Raw genomic sequence first — 24608 nt, forward strand, 5'->3', positions numbered from 1 at the left:
AGGACTTAACAGCATTATTTACTCTTAAAACTATATGTATGAGGCCGGGCACAATGGTTCATGCCTGTAATCCCAGCACTTTGGGAGGCTGAGGCAGGTGGATCACGAGATCAGGAGTTCAAGACCAGCCTGGCCAAGATGGTGAAACCCTGCCTCTACTAAAAATACAAAAAATTAGCCAGGCATGGTGGCATGCGCCTGTAATCCCAGTTACTCTGGAGACTGAGGCAGAGAATTGCTTAAACGTGGGGAGGGGCAGTGGTTGCAGTGAGCCAAGATTACACCACTGCACTCCAGCCTGGGTGACAGAGCAAGACTTCATCTAGAAACAAACAAACAAACAAAACACTGTGTGTATGAATCCCAGCACTTTGGGAGGCTGAAGTGGGCAGATCACAAGGTCAGGAGATCAAGACCATCCTGGCTAGCACAGTGAAACCCCACCTCTACTAAAAATACAAAAAATTAGCTGGGCATGGTGGTGCGCGCCTGTAGTCCCAGTTACTTGGGAGGCTGAGGCAGGAGAATCGCTTGAACCCTAGAGGCGGAGTTTGCAGTGAGCCAAGATCACACCACTGTACTCCAGCCTGGGTGACAGAGCAAGACTGTCTCAAAAAAAAATGTATGCTACTTTGATTAAAGTTAATTTTTAAATTTTGTTAAAACAGCTTACTTTCAACTTCTGGAGCTTAGAAGGATCTTTCTTTCCTTACTTATGTGGATTTTGTCTGTTTGAAAACGCCCTTTCTCCGAAAAGCAAACCATTCATTTCATCATGTTGGATGTCAGATTTCTCTGAGAACATCATTATTAAATAGTTGCTGCTTCTTATAAACGTTTTCAAACTTTTTAAGACCGATATGTTATATGAGTATAGTCAGTGTATTGTGATTCTGCCAACACTTTGTCTCTGTGACCCGTATTTTCCGTAGGTTAAAGCATAAGCTATTAGCTGGATACTCTGTCCCATTCTAAGGATGACTAATATCTCAAATATAAATGAAAACAGCTGCTTTTCCATAACATTAGAGTCCCAAACAGCTGTCACATGTACGTTTTGACATTCTTACTTCTTTTTAAATTGGGACAAAAATTAGTTTACTAGCTCTGCTGATCTGGTTAAGTATATCATCTAACTTCTGTGGCGAGGTACAGAAGAGGTCATAGGAAAGTCCATGGAACCAGCATGCAGACATCCCCAAAGGCTTGAACTTACTTAAAATGAAAACCCTGTGATGAGACCCTCCTGTGCCAAGAACATAAGGTCTGTAAGGGCCTGGCAGTGGCTGCTGCACCACTGCCACCTTTGCCAGCAAGCCTGAACCTCGGCAGACAGCCATTGTTCTCTGTTCCGCTGAAGAGATTGTGGAGTGCCACCCCATTGTCTCCTGAAAGCCTAAGTCAGTGTATTCTCCTCTTCTGCGACCCTTGGAGGATTTATTTTAGGAGGTGGCTGTTGCGGATCAGAAGATCATGCTTCCTTTGTTAGCTTATACTGGTCATTCTCTGTCTTTGAGCTCCTTGATTTAGTCTCCTCTTCAATAAAATAAGGTGCCAGCCATGAGATCATAGTCTTCTGGTTGGTAGCCTTAACTGTGGAGCTTACTTAAGACCTGAGTTCTAGAAGACCTACCTGGTTCCACCCCTGCTTCTATTAATTTTCTTTTGTTTGTTTGTTTGTGATGGACTTTTGCTCTTGTTGCCCAGGCTGGAGTGCAATGTCACAGTCTCAGCTCACCGCAACCTCCGCCTCCTGGGTTCAAGCGATTCTCCTGTCTCAGTGTCCTGAGTAGCTGGGATTATAGGCATGTGCCACCATGCCCGGCTAATTTTGTATTTTTAGTAGAGACAGAGTTTCTCCATGTTGGTCAGGCTGGTCTTGAACTCCCCACCTCAGGTGATCTGCCCGCCTCAGCCTCCCAAAGTGTTGTGATTACAGGCATAAGCCACCGCGCCCGGCCTCCTGTTACTTTTTCTAGCTCTTTGATAAGTTTCTTAAGCCGTTTGAACTCCTTATTTATGAATGAAAATAATAATAATGTCTTCTTCATAGCATTATTGTGGAATAAAGCAGAGATCCATGCAAAGCACCAAGGACCCAGTAAGTCTTTGCTGTTATTATCTTACCACTCAGTAAATGTTAGTCCTGTCCCCTCCTTTCAGTTTCAGTCATGAAACCCAGTCAGACTCACAGTTTTGTGATCTAATGCTCTTTTTGTATGAATATGACTACTTTGAGTTATAGTTCAAAAGAGACTCTAGCTGCTAAGGAACCCAGCTCAAATTGAGTCCACATATGAGGTACAGCCCAGAATGTGTGCATCTGTCTGCCCAGCTGCTCATTTGGGCTTTTCCAGGGGTCCGAGGCCCCTTGTCAGAGCAGCAGAGCATCAGCAAGAACATAGGAGTGCACCTGTAGGAATGACCTAGCGTTCCTCTGGAGTACCCTGCATCTGGAGCAGGATATGCAGAAGGGTTAAAAGCTGAAGAAACTTTAGTCATAAATTTTCTTTTCAGCAGGACTTCCCAGGGAACATCTGACATTAGCAGAGAGGAAATGCTGATTGGCCTGGGAGTCAGCTGAAGGAGACAGGAACTGCAGTGGAAGCTGCTGGATTTACTGTTATTAGCAAGGCAAATGGAAAGCCAGCAGGGCAGCCCAGCTCCCAGATAATAGATCTAACGAGAAAGAAAACTCTGAGAAAGGAAAATGGCTGACAGCCACGTCTCCTCTTCTGCCATTTTCCCATTGCTTTTATCTTTTTGTTTTGTTTGTAGCACGAAGAGAAGCATATTTTCACATCTTCGGTTGTAAGTCACAGTTGGCTTAAAATAAAACAGGATATATAATTCAGCTTCTTATCTGTTTAATAGCTTCAGAGTTGAACATGGCAAAATGTGCAAAATTGTATTAATGTATTAAGAAATAGTTGCTATTTATTGAGCACTTATGTGCCAAACTAAGTGCTTTACATGTGTTACTATCTCATTTAATCTATATAATAACCACATGAGTTAGAAATTATCATCATTCCCCACTTAGAAATAAGGAAACAGTGCTTAGAGCACTTAAGTAATTTCCAAAGGTCTCATGAATTGGTGGTAGTGCTTGACCCCGCCATCACAGTCCTACTAACCTAGTAGAAGGTAGTGAGGTGAGAGCTTAAATGGCCATTATAAAGCTGGACAGGGTAGTGGTAATTAAAGTGCTGGGAGTGTTTTTAGGGTAACCTAAATCTATGTTCCCAGGTTACAGTCCTCAAGCCTGGTCTCTTTACTTACATTAAAAATAATTAATTAATTAATTAATAAGTACTTACCAAGGCTTGTGAAACACAACCTCAGTTGGCACAATGGTTATTAGAAGGAAGATGGGGCAGGCAGAGAGAAGCCCTGTTGGCAGGTGGAGCCAGTCTCTGAAGGATCTGGCCCCCACAGCAGGGAACAGGGCAGATGGGCAATCAGCAGCAGGGGGCCATAAGGACAGCGGGGGAACTGCAGGTCTTGGCAGCAAGGACCAGGGAAGCAGATGATGCTCAGCATCCGGGGGTGGCCGTACCAAGAGCCACAGCTTATCCAGGGTTAGATCACAAAGGCAACAGGTGAGTAAAAATCCCATTGTCAAAATTACATGTAGGAAATAAAAGTCTCTTTAAAAATGCCTATCAGAGGCAATGTATTTAATTTTTCTCATTAAATTCACACAGCTTTTTTTCTCTAGCATCATAACAGCTAAAAGTACATATTTTTAAATGCTAAAATCAAACTTGGTCTATAAAGACTGAGATACTATCATCCACCCATTTAATGCAGTTAGTCACTTATCACACATTTACAAGGTTCCATGTAATGCAAACCTTGTAAATGCAAAGATGAATTCTGGACTCCTGCCGCATATTCACACTCTTGGGGCTCACTGGATCGCTGAGAGTCATGGCAAGTGGAATTCTCCCAACTGCTTAAATTGTGCTCTTGGTCAGGTCTCTCCCTCTTTTTTTCCTCTTTTCTACCTAGCAAGTATGGTTGAATTCAGATAAATTAAATGTCTGATTTATGCACAAGGAAATCCAGGCGGGCAGGCAATGTCAGAGGGCAGGGCAGGATTTTCAGAGAGGCACACTGAGAACCTAGCATGGCACCAGGCCTGAGGGCAGGGTTCTGGGCAGGACTGGGCCAGGAGCAAGGACAGTTACCTGAATAAGATATGAAGGCCAAGGCTAGAGTTTTTAAAAAGGAAGCCCTGTTTTTGGTTGGCTGGGGATTATAGAAATCCTATTGCCTTGAAGCAGAGCCTGTAGACGTTAACTGGTACAACTTTCCCTATTGTGGGGAAAAGGAAGGAGGCCGGTCTGGGACTCTGGTTGGGCCTGATGTCATGGGGTCAGTAGGAGAAAAGATAAGACTTAGGGGATAATCAAAAAGGAGGGATGTGATTTTGACAAGCTAAAGGAGTCAGTCTGGGTGAAGGGAAGGGCACAGCAGTGACATGGAGTTAGGAAACCAGGACATACATGCACTGAACAGTGAGACTAGTTTGGGTCATAGAGGACATAGATGGACAAGAAATTAGGATGGATAGAAAGCCTTGAGAGTGAGGTAAGGAATTTGCGTCTAAACTAGTAGCCTGCAAGGAAGTTGTGAAAGGATTGTATGAAAGTGATACCTTGAATCTACCAGAATTTGGGTCTGGAGAGCACTCTCTAACAATAGGGTGAAGAGTGGTTAGCTGGAGGCCAGGAGAAGGTTAGGAAACCATTACTGCCACCTGAGTGAGAAGGAATACAAGGGAGATGTATTAAGCGGGTAGAGTCTGCAGAACTTGGGAGCTGATTTAACGTCAACAAAAAGGGGGAAGGCTAAGAAGTAGTCCAAACTTGAGAGTGCCATGTACACTATGCCAGGTCCTTAGAGGCCAGATTCAGAGTCTTGTTCATCTTCATATCTGCAGTGTCTAGCTCAAGACATGGCACATGGTAGGAGTTTAGTAATGTTTGATGAACCAACTGAGTTAATTCATTGGGTGAATCGTGGTGTCATCATTGGAAGCCCAGTTACAAGGAAAAAAAGCTGGTTTGAGAATGGAAGGGTAGTAAGTTTATAGTTGATTGTCTGTAAAATTAGAAGCAAAAAAGGGCTTAGAGTTCTCTCTCTTCCTCCAAAGGCTGGTCCAGCCATTCACTGGCGGTGGTGCTTCCCTGAAGAGTTGGTAGAAGTCACTAAAGAGGCCCTGTAGCCTTTTGTCCCACCCAGGGCTAGAGCCCCTTCCACCAGGGCCATTGGTATCAAGCTCGCCAAAGAATAATCCTGTGCCTCACTGAATCTGCTCAACATCCTGTCAAGTACATACAACTACTGTATTATCCTTATTTAACAGGAAGAGACAAGTTCAGAGAGGAAGTGGTTTACCCAAGCCTCTGACATAAGCAGATTTGAATGAAAGTCTTCAGATTCCAATATATCATAACAAAGTCTGCTGACTGAAAACAGTTGGCTCTTAGCTTGCTCTCCACTGACTCAGGTTGGAATCACCACTTTTATATAGCTCAGAGAAGGCTGAAGACAAATGAAGTCTCATTTTTGTTTCTTCTGTCTTTTGTCCTTAGGTGCTTGTGACTAAATTCACTAATTTCACTGGCTGTCAAGGCTGTGTTAAGGAAAATGGGTTTGAACTGCTGTGGGTTTTGAGTACTGGACTGGATGTCAGAAACCTTTGCCATCACGGGAAATTCTGTCACTCTGGATTTACTATCTGTTCCCCACAGCTAAATTCCTCCGCAGTGTGATTTAGCACCCTGGATCCCCATCAACCAGTTTTGGCATTTATTTGAATGCATTATCCCACTGGTTTCCATAAACTATTTTACAATTGTTTAAAATAAATGGCTGTTTATTTCCACAAAACCATCTGTATTTCTTTACAGAGCAACAGATAACTGTATGTAAAATTTGGTAATGTCACAGTGACTCAAGAGAAACAGATTGGATTGAAAAATTGGATTCTTAGGGACAGTGGTAAAGGTTTCCAACCTCTCTAACAAGTGAAATCTGGATTTCAAGGAGGAAAAAAAATGTCCTTTTTTACAGATAATATGGGGCATCCTTTCTCCAAAGAGAAGTACGTTCCTGCTGGCTGCATAGTGACAGGATGTAGAGTATTAGCACTCCTCATGGTAGTGAAGGGTCTCGCCTTCTCGCACACTCTCTGCCTACGACAGCGTGTATGAGGCTCCTGTCCAGTGGTTCCCAACCTTCTGCAAATTTTGAAGTTTTTGGTTGTACATGTGTTACCTCTTCTTGTTCTGATATTGAGTGGACTCCACTTAGGCCTGTGTGTTGTAGCTCAGGTAACTTTGGTAGGATACATGTTGGGATAGGTGGCTACTGAAGATGGGTCTGGGTAAGAGAACCAGACTGATTGGGATGAGGGATAGGACCCTGTCAATGATGGTCTTCCATTCTCCAGCCAATGTCCAGGTGAGTCAGCTAGATCCATGCTAGTTCCATCCATCCCTAGAAAACCCAGTCAGAGTTGGGAATCTCCAAACAGTGGAGACATTTGGAGTCAGATGGAGGTGGAGCTCCACATGTACTTTGGAGGAAGAGTTGGGTGGTAGCTAAGCAGGCTGGGCTTGTTTCATCACCAAATAATCACTAAACATACCTGTATGCTGAAACTGTTCTAGGAATGTAGGGATGCTGAAATGTGCTCTCCTTGCATGTATTCTCAACTTGCATATATGTAGTACAAGAGATCTTTTTAGCGTGGGTTGCACAAAGAAGTCCAGAGACAGTGGCATCTAAGCCGAGTTTTGATTCCTTGAGTGGGAAAAAACATAGACTAAAGAATTGAAATAGAGGGAAGATTGTTCCAAACTGAGGGACTAGTATGAGCAAAGGCACAGATGGTTGATACGGCATGGTTAGGAGGGTATTTCTGGATTATCATATCATTAGAGGGGAGGAAGATGAGGCCAGTAAGGCTGACCTGGAGGTTTCAGCCCCTGCTGGAGAACTAGAGACCCTTCTGTTTCCAAGTGCTGCTTAGAAAGCAGAAGCAGTAACCTAGGCATAGGGACAATGCAGCTAAAGCTACAGACTTGGTGAAAACTGTGGGCCAGGCATCCTTTCTACTTACCCGTTTTACTTGTATTAATTCAATGAATCCTTGCAACAACTCTTAAGATACAGGTGCTGTTATCCTGTTTTTACAGATGGGAAAGTAATGCACAGAAAGGCTAAGTAACTTACCTAGGATTACATAACGTGTGAGTGGTGGAGCTGGGACTTCAAACCGAAAGAGTCTGGCTTATAAGCATTACATCATACTGTCTCAAATGTGCGGGGGTCCGCAGAGTTTGCAGAACATTCCCTAGATATACACTTTATTAAGCTTAGGCAGGGATCAAATCCAGACCTTTTCTCTACCCACAGGCTATAGAGATGGACTCCTGACCACCACTTATCTCAAAACCTGCCTGGAGGCTTCAGAACTGCCCTAGAGGAAGACCAGTCAGAGACATATGGGAACCCTTTGTTTTCTGTGGCTCTGGGTAGAATCCTGAGGAGGTTGGGGCGGGCGTAGTTATCAGGCCGTGGTGATAACAAGAGTGAATGGGATCTGGCCCTTGGTCTGCAGTTGTGGCCTGACTTTGTAAACAGTTTTTGTTACTAATTATGTGTATATATATGAGAGAGAAGGTCTTGCTTTGTCATCCAGGATGGAGCACAGTGGCGTGATCATATCTCACTACATGCCTTGATCTCCTAGGCTCAAGCAATCCGCCCACCTCAGCCTTCCAAGCAGCTAAGACAAGTGTGTGCTACCATACCAGGCTAATTTTTATTTTCTGTAGAGACAGGATCTTACTATGTTGCTCAGGCTGTTCTCGAACTCCTGACCTCAAGCAATCCTCCCTACCTTGACCTCCCAAAGTGCTGGGATTACAGGCATGAGCGACTGCACCCAGCTGTAAACAGTCTTTGTAGTCCGACCCCGGATGCTCCAGTCAGTTCTCTTCAGCTTTGCCTGCTCAGCCCCTTTAAGCAGCACTGGAAGCTTCTGTGGTCTCCCTGTGATTTGACTGGGGACCTCAGAAACCCTTGAACAGGCTCTATCCCAATTTAGTTCCTGGCTCCTCAACTGTTTAGGGCTCTCTCCAGAGCCACTGAGCCTACATGATGTGTGAGGAGCCAGATGGTGTGAGAGGAGACTCAAGGAGGTTCCGGGGCCACAGTCTCCCTAGTCTGGTCTAGCTGGAATAATCTCTGAGATTGTTCCACCTCACTTTTTAAAATTGAATTTTTAAAATAAATGTAATACTTATAATCATCTACTGTCAAAAACCCAAACATGATAGGAATCTATAAAGTAAAAACAAAAGCCGTCTTCTTTGCTGCTGTACCTTCCTCTGTCCCACAGGTTACTATAGGTAAAAGAACAGCTGTGAGAACGGTTTGGTTCATGACCCTCCAGATTGTGGTGTGTATTTCACAAATCCACATATCATTGCACCTATGTAATTTGGGTTTTACTTTACTAACATGTAGCTTACTCTATACATTCTATATCTTATAAATTTAGTAATGTATCATAGAATTCTTCCCATGTCTTATTAACCTAGCTTTATGTTATTTTAGAGATGGTCTTGCTCTGTTGCTCAGGCTGGAGTGCAGTGGAACCATCATAGCTCACTGTAACCTTGAACACCTGGGTTTAAGCAATCCTCCCGCCTCAGCCTCCCAAGTAGCTGGGACTACAGCTCCACACTACCACAACCAGCTAATTTTTTTTTCTTTTTTTTTTGTAGTGATGGGGTTTCACTGGTCTGGAACTCCCGCTTTCAAGTGATCTTCCCACTTGTGCCTCCCAAAGTGTTGGGATTACAGATGTGATGTGGGATTACAGATGTAATGTGAGCCACTGCATCCAACCAACTTATTCTTATAACAACCGTATGACAACCCAGTGTATAGATATACCATAATTTATTTAATAGTTTCCTACTGGTAAATATTTAGGTTGTATGAAAATTTTTATGTTAAAACACTACTGTAATGAACATCTTTTAATATACATCATTGTATACTTGGGCTAATATTTCTTAGGATACAAATATTAGCTAGAAGAAGTAGATTGTCGAGTTCAATTTTCAGTGCCACCTTGTGGAAGTCATTCTATTTAACAAAGATTATTGAGCACCAACAAAGAGCCGTTTGCTATGCTGAAGCCCTGGGAAGACAGAGTTGAGTTTTTTTTTGAAAGCCCCCCAACCCATCTTCAACGAGTGCCCTGATGCTGGCTAGGTGGGGGGAATGACAAATAGACAAAAGTACTTCTAATTCAGCATGCTTAGTGCACTGAGAAAAGCAAGGTCCCAAGGAAGGTGGGATTAAAGAGCTCTTAATTCTGACAGGGATTCAGGCAGGGCTGCAGAGAGGAGGGGATATGCCAAAAGGATGCCTCCCTGCTCCTCCCCGGAGCCCATTCGTGAGGCTAGGTATTCAAGAATAAATTTGTTCTAAAGAATTATGATGCTCCTACATTTTCTCCCACACAAAGAAGAAAATTCGGCTGTACGCCCTTTCCTTTCCTCCTCTTGGCACTTTCTGATTGATGATTGAAAATGATGGCAATACATAAACTATTTTTCTTTTTATTTTATGACCTGGTAATAGCAGTAACATATTTCCAGTAAATGTTTTCTATCGCAATAAAAAAGTTGTAACAAGACTAGAAATGGGTATAGTTAAACCCTAAAGAAATCACACTTTCAGAACTGTGGATTGAGGCCATAAGTCTGTAAATCACTTAACTTAGAAAAGAACCCCCACCCCAACCCTGGAAAAATCAGGGCAAGCAGCTGGTGTTCACATATGTAACATGCCTGCTGTGAGAGTTGATGGACTCTCAGTTTTGACCCCCTCAAGATCAACTTCCTACTCTCTTTCCTGCTGCCTGGCCTCCCACCCAGCATCTTTACTCCTTTCTGAGCTGATAAATCATCTAAACCTTACAATTCTTTTTTTTAACCCAAAGTTCAAAACCTATACTGTTCTTTATGGGATACAGCAGAGCAGAGTGGTGAAGAGCACAGGCTTTGGAATCGGAAACACTTGCGTTCTCGTCCTGGTCTCACCATGGGTACATGACTTAACCACTCCATGGTTTATTTTCCTCCTCTGTAAAGTGGGGATTATTGTAGGGCCTACCGCATAGAGTTTTATGAAGATGCGGAAAGCAAATGCGTGGAAAGCAAGTTGTTAAGGGCCAGGAAAGTCCTCGATGTCAGTTGCTGATGCTGTTATTATAGTCCAGGAATGAAGCAATATTTGACTTGTTTCCAAAAAGGGCAAGTTGATGATTTTGTCAAATTTGTGTAGCAGTATAACTGACCTTTATTAAGTGCTTATGTGCGAGGCATTGTGTTACACATAATCTGTGGAATTACTCCATGAAGGTTTAGATCCACTAACTTGCCCAGGGTCACATAACTTGTAAAAGAGCCAGGATTTCAATCCAAGTCCTTTTGACTCCAAAACCCAGGCTCCAACTGCCACACATCTGCCTGCTAGAATTAGATGCTCACAGCAGCATTAGAGATAGTAAAACATTGGGTAGTTCTGTCTCACGCCAACCATCTCCTCCTTTGGCTGATGAAGATTGTGAGCTGATAATATGGAGAGCCTACGGCCTTGGAACTCCAAGGCCAGGCAAGAAAAAAAGCATTTTCTTTCCCTAATCATAAGTAGAGTAGCCCGTTCCTCTGCTCATTCTTATTTAGGCTCTGTTACTCTTAAGAGGATAAATGGCTGCTGCTTCTGTGTGTCTGGTGTCCTTAACATGCTCTAAAAATTAGGCTTCTTCCAGTCTTTGTCTTTAATTTCTGGTTTTAGCTGACACCTTCATTAATGGTCTAGTGCAAGCTTTCTGTCGACTTGAAGACTGCTGTGTGAAAGTGGTTTTGCTGTCCTATCAATAATGGTCATAATTTCCCCAATACTCTCATCAGCAGTGAATTGAGTCTTGCAGCAAAGAAATGGAAACCCCAGTGCAGTGGTTTGAAAGTGATTTGTCTTGTAGACGGCGTCTTCTTTCAGTAAAATCAGGTCAGTGCGGCACTGCTGGGTCAGATGTAAGTCTGAGTCAAATTAGTTGGAGGAAATTGATCATTTGAACCTTAGGTTATTTTGAGCTACAGTAGCTTTTTAATATCTCTTTTTTTCTTTATATTTGTTTTAATAAACTTTCATCATCATCATCATCATTCGCCAAATTAAATGTCTTCTCAGTTTCAGCTAAGCCTTAGATAGAGGAAAGAATGCCGTCTACTTAGCCCACAGAGGCGGCCTTCCCTTCACAGTTTTGGGGCTGGCTTCCGTGATGGCACTGTTGTTGTTTAAGCACTGAAGCCCACTCCTCCTCCTCATCTTCTGGCCAGCCCCCTTGCTGGGCTTTGTTTATTGCACCGACTAGCCCCTTGACCAGTCTGTTCTTCATTGCTATTGAAAGTTAATGGGGGCAAAATTGCATTCCCAAACATTTGAACCTGAAGTGGCCAGGGCCGAACTTAGTTGATCTCTGGTGATCGGTTCAATTTAGTTACGATTTTTTGCCATTAGGCTGGGGCTGAATGATGGTGATTTGGTTGAGGCCAAATGTCTGAAGAAAATTGGCTCTCTGATAAGAGTGCTGTTATCAGAGGGGGCTACCTTCTCATTTACATTTAGATGAGTATTGATTATTTATTTACTCAGAGAAGTGAGATTCGTTTCCAATCTTATCTTTCTCGTCTCTGCTTGTCAGCAGAAAGAGAGATAGAGCTCCTGACATCAAGCCAAGATAACAGCACTTTGTAGCAAAGATAAAAGTTGGAATGGGCCTTTTTCTAGTGTTGACTGAAAGGATAAGTTTTAAAAATTAGAACTGATGGGTCATGCTTTCAAAACCTTTCCTGAAGGTTCTGTGGTTTAACTAGGCAGGAGAATTGGTTTATTGGAACAGCCTTGGTCTCTCTTCTTTTGTAATAGGAATTGTATTTAATTTGATTATATTCAGCTGTTTCACCGAGAGCAAATGGTGTATTGGCTCAGAAGAAGCTAAAGTGTGACCTTATTGTCATGTCAGCTTGTTCCTTTTTTATTATTTAAATTCCAAATTATCCTATCTGAGCCTCAGAGGGGGTATAAGCTACAGCGGTTATCACTTGAATATAGTTCAGTGCTTATATTGAGATCAAGCAGAAAATGATTGTAGTTGCCCCTAGAGGAAGAGTTATAAGCGATGGAGCTGACACTAAATGCAGACATTTTAGAATAGCTGGTGTTGGGTCTGAGCTCTGATACAGACAGCATCAGCATAGTGGCTTGGCTCAGTGAGGAATGCAGATTCAGTCAGCCCCTGCCGCAGAGTGGTCAAGGCTTGGCACAATCCTCCTGGAATGGGTCTTCCTGCCATAAGTCTCCAGCCCATTGTCAACAGTGCCACGAGAAGAATCTCACCAAAATATAAAGTTGATTGTGTCACTTCCCTGCTCTGTTAGCATCTGTTGCTTATAAGAGAAAATCCAAATCTTGACCAACAGTCTGGGCCAAGCTTCTCAGCCTCAGCTCCCCCTTGAACAAGCTTGCTTTTAAGCTACAGGCAGCATTTAAGATTAGAGACTTGCTTGGCAACCAGGATTCCTACAGTTCCCTAGTCTCTCAGGTCCTACAAATATTCTCTAAAAATGACAAGTAAGTGTCAGAACTCACAGAACAAACCATGACACAGATATCAAAGGACATGTGATGCTACACTACCATCCAACATCCATCTAATGAACGTTTTTTGAGCATCAACAATGCACCAAGCACAGAGATGACTCATCCCTGCCTCGAGGCTGCGGGAGGCAGCAAGACAGCTTGAGCAGGTAAATTATAGAAGAGCCCAGTGAGTGGTCCTACCAAGGTAGGAACAAGGCGCTGTGTGGGAGCACAGAGAAGGGGACAGGTAGCCCCACCCTCCCCTTCCCTGAGGTGGAAACATCTGAACCAGGTTGTCTTGAAGGAGGACTCACAGCTAGGTGAAGAAGAGGGAAGAGGGATTGGCACATGCAGAGACCAGGAGGCACTGAAGAACCCACATGGACCATGGAAGGTCAGTGTGGAAGAAGCCAAGGCTGTGTGGGGTGGACATGTGAGCTCACAGCCAGCGTCACGTGTCCTTTGATATCTGTGCTGCCATGTTTTGTTCTGTGGGTTCTGACATTTACTCATCATTTTTAGACTGTATTTGTAGGACCTGAGAGACTAGGGAACTGTAGGAATCCTGGCTACTGAGTAAGTCTCTAATCTTAAATGCCGCCTGCAGCTTAAAAGCAAGCTTGTTTAAATAGATATGCACCCTGCACCCCTACTTTGGACACATGAGGGAAAGAGGACAGACATTCGCTTTGATGCCAGCATTCCCTGCCCCGGTGTGCCCTCTCTGGTAAAGCTGTGAGCCTGTTGTGACTCATAGGCTAGGGATCTACCTAAACCTTATCACAGTGGTTTCTGTTTCAGTCTGTATTTGCAATAATAGCAGCTCTCATTGACTGAGCACTTTGCTAAGGGAAGTCCTGGATTGTCTCATTTAATCCTCACAGCAACCTTCTGAGGGAAGCTCTGTTATCCCCATTTTACAGATGAGATTAAATTCCTTCCCCAGGATGCATAGCTGGCAGCATTACTCCCTCTCAGGGCACAAACACCAGGGATGCTTTGCTCAAGCCTAGCATTTCCTCTTACTGCTCACACTTAGTTTTTTTCTGGCTACGAGAAGCTCTTTCAGATTAAAGCAGCTCTTTAAATTGGTGAATGGAAAACAATTGACATGAAGACATAACCATGAAAGTGTTCAGTCTTTGACTGTCATTTTTCCTTGCACAGGTGATTCTCAAACTTGTTCGTATGGTCAGCAATGATAATGATAAGTTAATTCATCTATATCCTACCTTGATCCCAAAAATATTTGAAATTATTGTAATAGATTTTAAAATACACGAACCACTGAGTGCAGTGTTGTGTGTCTGTGGTCCCAGCTACTCAGGAGGCTGACACGGGAGGGTTGCTTGAGCCCAGGATTTCTGGGCTATAGCCTGGATCAGCGCTGTGCTGATCAGATGTTCACACTAAGTTCAGCATCAATATGGTGACCTCCCAGGAGTGGGTAACCACCAGATTGCCTAAGGAAGGGTAAACCGGCCCATGTCGGAAATGTGCAGGTCAGAACGCCCGTGCTGATCAGTGATGGGATCACACCTGTGAATAGCTGCTACACTCTAGCCTGGGCAATATAGCGAGACCCACCTCTTAAAAAATATATATACATACGAACCAATAAACTATATGAGAGTAAAAGTAACGTAAAGATTAAACGACAAGTTTACGAGTCCCCAGGAGGAGGAGCTGGCAGAGAAATGCATGTCCAGGTCATCATAGTCACGCAAACATTCAGTGCTGAGCTTCCTGATGGGCAAAGGAGAAAGGGACATGATAGCAACTAGTTACAAGATTTATGTTAAACTTTGTAAAGATACAAAAGCAAGCCCTTTGCTCCACGGAAGTACAACTTCTCCTGATAGCAGGATCTGAAAGAAGTTTCTCCCATGGGTCTCTAGAAAGAAGACAGAGCAATAGAGGCGACAGTATGTCTTCCCTCTCTTCAGACTTGGGCAGGCACTTGCTTTCCATTGGATTTCAGCTTTCAGCTGGCTTGCAGCTGTTAAAGAATTGGATGCTAAAACCTTTTACGTTTCAGTCAGGGGTTAAAGGGATCAAGGAAGCTGCTCTGAGCATGTAGCCACCAACCAACAGATTCTACAGATTTTCTTTGAAACTTATGTGCTGAGATGTTTGCCTCGGGTTTACAAAATCCCATAAAAATCCTGCCTGGGTATTATAACTTGGAACCCTCCCAAAGTGCCCAAAGCAATATTTTGTTCCTAGGCCATTTGGTGGCATGGTATTACTGCAATAAATACATCACTGGAGTGCCCAAGCAGGTTTTCTCGTCGCTGCAGAGTAACTGCTTCCCAAAATCTTCCTTTTGTGTTCCTCTCTGCTGTGAAATGGAGGGCATGGGGCTTCATGCGCAGCTGTGACTTTTTAAATCCTCTTTCCAAAGTGTGGATGTTGCCTTGAGAACCTTGTGCTGTTCAGTGTGAAAGAGCCTTTTATATTTTATATAATCATTTCTTTGGCAAAAAGTATATTCATAGAAATTGACCTCACAGTTTGTCTTTTTGAAATGGCTTTTGGCTGCTATTTTTATTTTCCTCCCGTGTCAGCCTCCTAAAAATTAAACAAGTATTTGATGGAGACTGTACTTTGATATATAGTAGGTCGGGGTTATCATAATCTTGACTGTCAACAGGCATTTATTAAGAACTTTGTGTGAGTGAGATGCTGTGGTTCATAAGCAATATAGAGAGTGCAGGCCTGGGCAGCCCTCGGTATGAATTCTCCCACTTCTACTACTTCCTGAGGGACACTGAGCAAGTTATTTAACCTCTATAAATCAGTTTTTCCTCCATTAAGTGGGTTTATACTCTTTACATCTTAGGGTGACCAGAGAGTGAATGAGATGATCTGTACATAAAAGGGCTAGCACAGCACTTGTCACATAGTAGGGCCTGTGATGGTGATAGTTAGATTGTCCATGCTGTTGGGATCTCTTGGTATTATTACAGTCTGATGATGATGATGATGATGATGATGATATTAGTAGCTGATACTTAAATCACACTATGAATGTGTTGGACATTGTTCCAACTGCCTTACAACTATTAGTTCATTAAATCTTTAGACAGTCCTGGGAGGTAGGTGCTATTATTATCCCCTGTTTTATAATGAAGAAAACTGAGAGGTTAAGTAAGGTGGCCCGAAGTCATACAGCAAAATTGCTTGGCCAGGACTTAGGCCAAGGCAATTGGGCCCCAAATTTATGCCCTTAACCACCTGGCTATATTACCTCTCATATATACTCTTCCTCTCATTACACAGTACGACCTGAAGTTATCAGCCTTGCCTTTCTGAGGGGGAAAATGTGTAAAATACTATAATCTTTCTCTGTGAAATGTCCACTATTCAGGTGAGGATTATGGAGAGAAATGCAGATTTATAAAAAGCAGTTTTCCATTTGGATTTAGATATCAAGTTTCATATGCAGCTTAACCACCCTGCCTTCCCACAGGTTGTTACCCATTGGTCCTTTGCTAAGTTCAGAAGTGGGTTTCCAAATTGTTCTTCAGCTTTGATGGACGAGCAGTGAGTACCCAGGGCAGAAAACACGCGGATTTTCAGTTACTGACTAAACTGAGCATAGACTATTAGCAATATTCCTAAGGAAAGATGGACGGGCCTTCCTGGATGGATTGAAAGATAAGGTGATCACATCTGATCATGTTTTCATAAGAGGCAGTGGTACTACAGTGGACTCAGAATGCAGCCAGAGCATGAAATATTTGGTATGTGTGAATTTTGTTAAAATAAATAGTTTCAGATCATTTTCATTTTGAATGTGTAGAAGTTAAGTGATTCAGATTCTGGATGAATCCACAGATCTACAAACCTGTATTTATGGTATAAATTGTGGCCTCTTTATAATTGGCCAGTAATTTATAGTTTGCAGGAGGAAGGAGGGTTCAAGGCAGACAGCTTTAGAGCCAGGAGACCCCCGTGGATTTCATTTCCCCCTTCCTACTTTTTACCTTTGTGATCTTGGGCAAGTTACTTCATCAGCATCCCAATCTGTAAACTGGGGCTGATATGCCTCTGGGGGTTGCTGTGAGGATTCAGTAAGGTAAGGTATATAGCATGCTTGGCACATAATAAGTACGTATTAAATGAAAGTCATCATTATACTAGGCTTCATAGGACAAAGTCCAAGAAGCTACTTTCAGAAAACTAATTTTAATAGAAATATCTGTAAGATCCAAGAAATAAAATAAATGTCAGATGATGGCATTTATGGCTTTGAGAGTGGAGCAGGGAGTTGTCTTTAGGGATAAGGGATCCTTCCTGGTACTCCCTGACTCCCTGTTTTCCCTGATCCACGTTTCCCAGGCAGCTGCGAAGACTGGTAGGAAAAAATGTGCAAAGGAGACCGGCCTGAAATTCCTCCTGATGCAGCCAGGCCTTAGTTCCCCGTAATCAGGAAAGTAGTAGCTTATATATAATCCAGCTGTCAGGTAGGCTGACAGCTTGAGAAGCCCAACAGCCTGTGCACTGCTCTCAGAGTACACATGCCAGGGTGCAGGGTTAGCTTCACATGAAAATATGTCTACATAAACAGATCCTGTCTGCTTTTGATTAAATTACTGCATGTGAATGACCCATTGGAGATGCCACAGTGTGTGCTAATTATATAGTAGCCTCAAAAAAAATGGCATAGTAAGAAATTGGAGAACTTTTAAGTTTATCTGGTGTTTTTAAATTACAAAAGTGGCCTTCATTTATTATAGCAAATTTGAAAAATACAAAAAAACACAAAGGAAAAATAAAAACACTTATTAATTCCACTATCAATTATAACTACCATTCACATTTTAGAAATAACCTCCTAGTCTTTTTTCCTCTATTCCTTTACATATTTTTTTGCTTAGATTTACCTTTTTAAAATTCATACATAATGTTTGTATGTATTTGTGGAGTACACATGATATTTTGTTACATGCATAGAATGTGTAATGTCAGGGTATTTGGGTAACACCTGGAGTATTTATCATTTCTATACACTGGGAACATTTCATGTCCACTGTTCTAGCTTGTTTTGAAATGTATAGTACATTGTTGTTAACTGTAGTCACCCCACTCTGCTACTATTTTAAAAATTATAAGTTGTATTTTTATAATTATAATTTAAAATATGCTGTAATTAGCTGCTTTCATAAAGTTAGCATATTATAAATGTGTTTTGTAAAATTAAATATTTTTGTACCATCACATTTAATATTTTTATAGTATTTCATGATATTTAATCAGTCCCTGTGTTAGACCTAGGTTGCTCCCAAATTTGGGCTATTATTTTTTTTTAAATTTTTGGAGATAGGGTCTAGTGCAGTGGCACAGTCATAGCTCACCGCAGCCTCAAATCCCTGGACGCAGGAGATCCACCTCAGCCTCTCCAGTAGCTGGGACTACCGGCATGCACCACCACACCCAGCTAACTTAAAAACTTTTTTTGTTGAGATGAAGGCTCACTATGTTTTCCCAGGCTGGCCTCAAACTCCTGGCCTCAAGTGATCCTCCTGCGTTGGCTCCCCCAAAGGGCTGGGATTACAGATATGAGCCACCATACTCGGCCTGAGAAATGAATTATTACAGCTGAACTTTACACCCAGATTTCACTGTAAATTTATAGAAGTGGATGTCAGTGGCTACTACACACTGTGTTGCTGGGAGGTTTTGGAGATGGGAGCAGTCAGAGATTGTTTAATAGGCCATTGTCTTAGAAAGCAGCCCTCTGGGTTCAGGGGTAACTCCCTTTCCTCTACTAGACTAAGGGGGCCCACAGCTGTTTTCTTAAGGTTCAGCTTTCTAAGATTCCTTCCACCCCGTATTATGTGCCATCATCTACTGATCAATAGCAGATGTGCCTATTAATTGAAAATTATTGGCATGGACAGGTGATAGGTAGTAGAGACTACAAGAATTATCTGCATTTCCTTCCATACTTTGATATACTTAACACTTTTTTTTTTTCTTCAAAGAGACACAGGGATTCTCTCTGTTGCCCAGGCTGGAGTACATTGGCATGATCATAGCTCACTGGAGCCTCCAGCTCCTGGGCTCAAGCAGTCCTCCTGCCTCAGCCTCCCGAGTGGCTGGGACTACAGGTGCACACCACCATGCCTGGCTAATTTTTAAATTTTTGTTATTGTTATTGTGTTGCCCAGGCTGGTCTTGAACTCCTGGGTTCAAGCAGTCCCCTCAAAGTGCTGGGATTTGAGAGAATCGCTAAGTGGGGGCTACCATGCCTGGCCCTATTTAACACTTTTGAAATTAGAATTTTTTTAAAAAATGAATTTACTACCTATAATTTTAAAACACAATACCTTTTTGATGTAAATATAGTGTATTAGAGTTTAAAAGAACTATGTATACTTCTGTGTATATGCTTAAATAGTTGTATATGTTTTAAGAATTTGTTTACTTACAAAGGTTTAAAAGCTTTATTTAAGTAGTGTAAAAAGGACTGAATGTATGTAAGAGAATGTATGTAAGAATTCAGAATAGGCAGAAGTGCTAATGAAATACCAGTTAGAGAAAAGATCAAATATACCCTGAAACTGAAATGAATCTCTACAGTGCTACAGCTGAACATAGAACGTGGGAAAGAGAATGACTGGAAATGAGTGAAATGCCTCATACTGATGATAGAGAAGCACTAGATGTGATTAATCCACAAGCTGACAACAGCTGAAGAACATATCTAAAAATACGTGTTCCGCCTGGGAGCCCTGCGCGGCCTCTGATGCTTCCCTCAGATCTCTCACCTCTCCTTCTGTCTGACCAAACACGCCTTTCAGAGTCAAAATAATAAGACAGTTTCTTATGCCTCTAATCCTTTCAATAACCATTAACAGATCACAGGAGCAGTCTTTTGAATCTGGTCATTGGACCCGTTAGGTGTTATCTGAGAAGAACAAGATTGTCATTTGGGTTGACAAAGAAATACATGAATAAATGTATAAAATGCTGCAGTGTTTTATTAAGGTCTGCCAGAAGAACCCTCTATGTGATGCAGGGTAGCTAGTATTCCTGGCTTCCAGTACTATTGAACCTTTGTCTCTTGTGTTTTCATAAATGTGTCAACAAAAATGTGAATCAGTAGTCACTGTCTTTTCATCATCATAACTCAGGAATCTGAGATTTTTTTAATTTAAAAAATTTTTCTGCATATGAATGCCAGGTCATATGAGCTTTATTTAAGCTTACCTGTTTACAATTTGTTTTGAATTTTTTGGACTGTTGTTATATTAGAGTTCTACACACATCTTATTCCTGATTGTAATTTACTATTACATAATTATTAATAAATACCTTTGCCTCCTGTGAGGCAGGTACATTTCTAATAAGCATTTTTCCTACGTCACCTCTGATCCTTACAACAATCTTTCAAGGTATAACTGTTCCTACATTATATATTAGGAAACAGAGGTTCAGAGAGGGTAGGTGACCTGGTCATATCTGAGAAGTGATATAGCCATGTACGACTCCAGGTCACTCTGACTCAAAGCCCATTTACCTCTTACTTGGTTTCAGGGAGAACTGAGTGGAAACAGACCTGATAATAGAACAGATGAGTATGTGAAGCCTTATGCAAAAGAAACCCCAAACTTCCATCTTGGATAGCTAGACCCTTAAGACAGACTTTAACACTTTACTAAGGCTTTATCAGCTTTTCACCAGTATGTGGTGTTTTTTAAATGTTAAATTCACTGTTTCAGACTTCCTCCCCTCCTCCTGCCCCTTTGATCTTCCAGGCCCTCAGTACCGCCTAGAGAAGCAGAGCGAGCCCAATGTCGCCGTTGACCTGGACAGCACTTTGGAGAGCCAGAGCGCATGGGAGTTCTGCCTGGTCCGCGAGAACAGTACGTTGGCCGCCTCGCTCCGTGCCCGCTTTGTCCGTTGCAAACTTGCTTAGAAGTCATGTGTTTGGAAGCACTCAACTGATCTGGTTTCCCTAGGCAGATTTGAAGTGACTGTTTTCCAAGGCAGACTGCAGTCTTCGTGCCAAAAGTATATTCCAAAGTGAAATGATTGATTTTGTGCTTTTTGGTAGAGAGGCTGCATCCTGTTTAGCACTTTGTGATTAATATTTTCCTGTTAAACTGTGTCTTCCTAAGTTGGGAGCATCCCTGGAAACAGCTTAGAAGTATGAGGCCTTTTCTGAAGCAAAGGCTATTTCGTATGTAAAGCAACTGGCCCTGTCAGTATCACTATTCAGACATCAAGTTTTAGAGAATTTTAACCATTTGCTTATTCTAGCAGGAGGCAGTGTAGTGATTCCTTATGCTATGTTGAGAACTTTAAAACTTGTTAACTTTGTTCATTCTCTCTTCAGAGTTTCCAAATTGTGCGTTTGCCATCCTCTCCTCCATACTCCTACTGACATAAGGGCAAGTGACGTGTGAAACTGCGCTTGAGGCAGCAGACTGTCTGTAGTCATTCCTGCTTCGGGGCTTTTACACAGACTGTTTCTTCCACCTGGAACGCTCCTTCCCCCATTCTTGTTAATAACTCTTTCTCATTCTTTGTCTCAGTTTAAATGTCCTGTCTTCAGAGAGGCCACTGTGATCTTCCTGTCCCCCATTGCTTAAAACTGATCCACCCCTCATTTGAGTTCCTTATTGTGTTCTGCCATACGGCATACTACTTTTTCTCCAGTGCGTGTGTTTCTATCTATTCATTTATTTATTATTCTTATTTTTTAGAGATGGGGTCTTACTGTATTGGCCAGGCTGCTCTCAAACTCTTTTTTTTTTTTTTTTTTTTTTGAGACGCAGTCTCGCTCTGTCACCCAGGCTGGAGTGCAGTGGCACAATCTCAGCTCACTGCAACCTTCGCCTCCCAGGTTCAAGCGATTCTCCTGCCTCAGCCTCCCGAGTAGCTGGTACTACAGGCGCGTGCTGCCACGCCCGGCTAATTTTTTATATTTTTAATAGAGACGGGGTTTCACCGTCTCTATGGTCTCTATCTCCTGACCTCGTGATCTGCCCACCTTGGCCTCCCAAAGTGCTGGGATTACAGGTGTGAGCCACTGCGCCCAGCAGTTCAAACTCTTGGCCTCAAGCAATCCTTCTACCTTGGCTTCCCAAAATGTTGGGATTACAGATGTGAGCCCCTGCACCCAGCCCGTATTTAGAATTACATATTTTTCTCAGTGATTGTTTACTATCTCTCTCCCCTGCTAGATTGTCAGGTCTGTGACGGTGACCCTGGCCCATACCAAGTTACCCTTCATATAGATCTGCTATAGACTGTGTGCTGCAGGACCTCAGTAAACATGGATTGAATGAGTGAATGGATGATAGGTCTTTACTCACGCCACTGACCCTCTCAACAAGATCAGGCTGCTTGCTTGCTCTTTGTTTTTTTTTGTTGTTTTGGTTTTGGTTTGGTTTGGGGTTTTTTTTGAGACAGAGTCTTGCTCTGTTGCCCAGGCTGGAGTGCAGTAGTGTGATGTAGGCTCACTGCAACCTACACCTTCCGGGTTCAAGCAATTCTCATGTCTCAGCCTCCCAATAGCTGGGATTACAGGCATGCACCACCACTCCTGGCTAATTTTATTATTTTTTTTTTATTTTTAGTAGAGATGGAGTTTCGCTCTGTTGGTCTCAAACTCCTGGCTTGGCCTCCCAAAGTGCTGGGATTACAGGCATGAACCACCACACCGGCCTAAGATGCTACTCTTTGACTCGGGCCCCAGACAGCCTGTTCTGCAGAGCATGCACAAAATTCACCAGGAAGGTGAAATATGCTTTTGGCATTTGGCTGCAAATTCTCAAAGGCAGAAGGTTGCTGTCCCCACAGTCTGCAACCAATTATAAGTACCTTATGTGAATACACATAGAAATAAAAATCACTGATTCCCAAATGGTCCAAAAAATTCAAATGAGTAGTAAACATTTGTGAAAATGTTTATCCTTATCAACATTGTAAAATACAAACATTTTAGAGCCACATATCAAATAAGCCAGGTATTTCAAAGGGAGTCCTCATTGCTGGAGAGAATATAGAGAAATAGGCACACTCAAACACTGGAGTCTGTAGTATAACAGTATAATATAGCTGGAAATATCAAAAGACCTAAAAATGTTTTCTCCAGTATATCTGTTTTTGGAAATTATCTTAAGGAGGCCGGTCAGGGTGGCTCTTGCCTATAATCCCAGCACTCTGGGAGGCTGAGGTGAGTGGATTACCTGAGGTCAGGAATTCGAGACCAGCCTGGCCAACATGGCAAAACCCTGTCTCTACCAAAAATACAAAAAAAAAAAAAAAAGCCAAGTGTGGTAGCGGGTGCCTGTAATCCCAGCTACTCAGGAGGCTGAGGCACAAGAATCACTTGAGCCCGAGAGGCAGAGGTTGCAGTGAACTCGGATCGTGCCACTGCACTCCAGCCTGGGCAACAGAGTGAGATTCCATCTCAAAAAAAAAAGAAAAGAAAAGAAAAAGAAATGAAAAGGAGAAAAATATCTAAAATGCAAGAAAGATTTATGTACAATGTTTTAACAACATTATTTCTAATATCTAACATTGGAAGAGTAATCAGATAACTTATATCCCTATATTGGAAAATTATGCCGCGTTTTACCTTTCTAGTAAAGGCAGACTAAGTACTTTGAACCAACTCTCCCACTGAAGGTAACTTAAGAAGCTGATTAAAATAAAGAAATGGCCATCCTAAAGTCATCAAAGAGCACAAGATAGAAAAGAATCAATGACCATATCTGGGAAAAGATTGAAACAGAAGAGATCAACGCCTGCAAGCACTTTCGCCCTGACATCATTTGCCTGGCTGGCAGTGGCAGCTTAAAGGTTGAGCTGGGTTGTTGATAGCCTTTAGAGGAAAGGGGACAAAAGAAATCCAGGGTTTGCCAGGGGTAGAAAGCCCAAAAGGAGGATAAATAGAAAACAGGTAGTAAGATGAAGATTTAAACCCAGATATATCAGTAAATGAACTAAAGGCTTTAGTAGTAGTGGTAGTAGTTGTTGTCTTTAAGATGGTTAGGATGGGTTTTTCTCAAATACCTAAAACAAGGATACTGAACGTTTGAAGTAAAAGGATGGAGAAAGATATTCTATGCAAATAGCAACTGAAATCTGGTGTAGCCATATTAACATGAGGCAGAATACATTTTTAGATATAAAAAACATTACTTCATAATGATGAAAGGTTCAGTTTACTTGGAAGATTTAACAGTTCTAAACCTATATGCCTCAAAATATGTAATACAAAACTGAAGAATGACTAAGAAAAATATACAGATCTCCAATCATGGAGGGAGATTTTAACTCTCAGTAATTGAAACAGCAAATATATTTTTTAAAAATGTATAGTAGAGAAAATTTAAAACAACAGTTAAACTTAACCTCATGGACAGGTGGTACAGAGAATATTTTACCCTACAACTGCAGATACGTATTTCTTCCAATCACACATGAACGTTTCCCAGTATTGACCTTATACTATGCAATAAAGTAAATCTTACGTATCAAAAGATCGAAATCATGTGTGATACGTTCTCTGATCACAGTGAAATTAGGCTAGGAAAAAACAAGACAACTAGAAGATCTGCATATGTTTGGAAATTGAGAAACAGGTTTCTGAACCCATGGTTTAAAAAAGAAATAATAATAGAAATTAGAAAATATTTTGACTGAAAGATAATGAAAATTTGACATTAAAATTTGAGGATATAACTAAAATAGTATTTGAAGGAAATTTTACAGCCCTCTAATTCAAATATCACAAAAGAAGAAAGGCTGGGCAGGGCGCGGTGGCTCACGCCTATAATCCCAGCACTTTGGGAGGCCAAGGCCGATGGATCACCTGAGGTCAGGAGTTCGAGACCAGCCTGGCC

At 42.1% G+C, this 24608-nt stretch overlaps 1 protein-coding gene across 1 annotated transcript in view; it reads left to right on the plus strand.

Moving 5' to 3' along the window:
• Positions 1-24608, plus strand: part of MAPKAP1 (mitogen-activated protein kinase associated protein 1) — a 271714-nt gene that overhangs the window by 182587 nt on the left and 64519 nt on the right. Inside the window, 1 exon segment of the mRNA XM_025359175.1 lies at positions 20508-20615. Within this exon segment, the coding sequence (XP_025214960.1) occupies positions 20508-20615 (108 nt within the window).

Source organism: Theropithecus gelada, chromosome 15 (assembly GCF_003255815.1).
Source record: "Theropithecus gelada isolate Dixy chromosome 15, Tgel_1.0, whole genome shotgun sequence".
In the NCBI taxonomy this organism is placed as follows: Eukaryota; Metazoa; Chordata; class Mammalia; order Primates; family Cercopithecidae; genus Theropithecus; species Theropithecus gelada.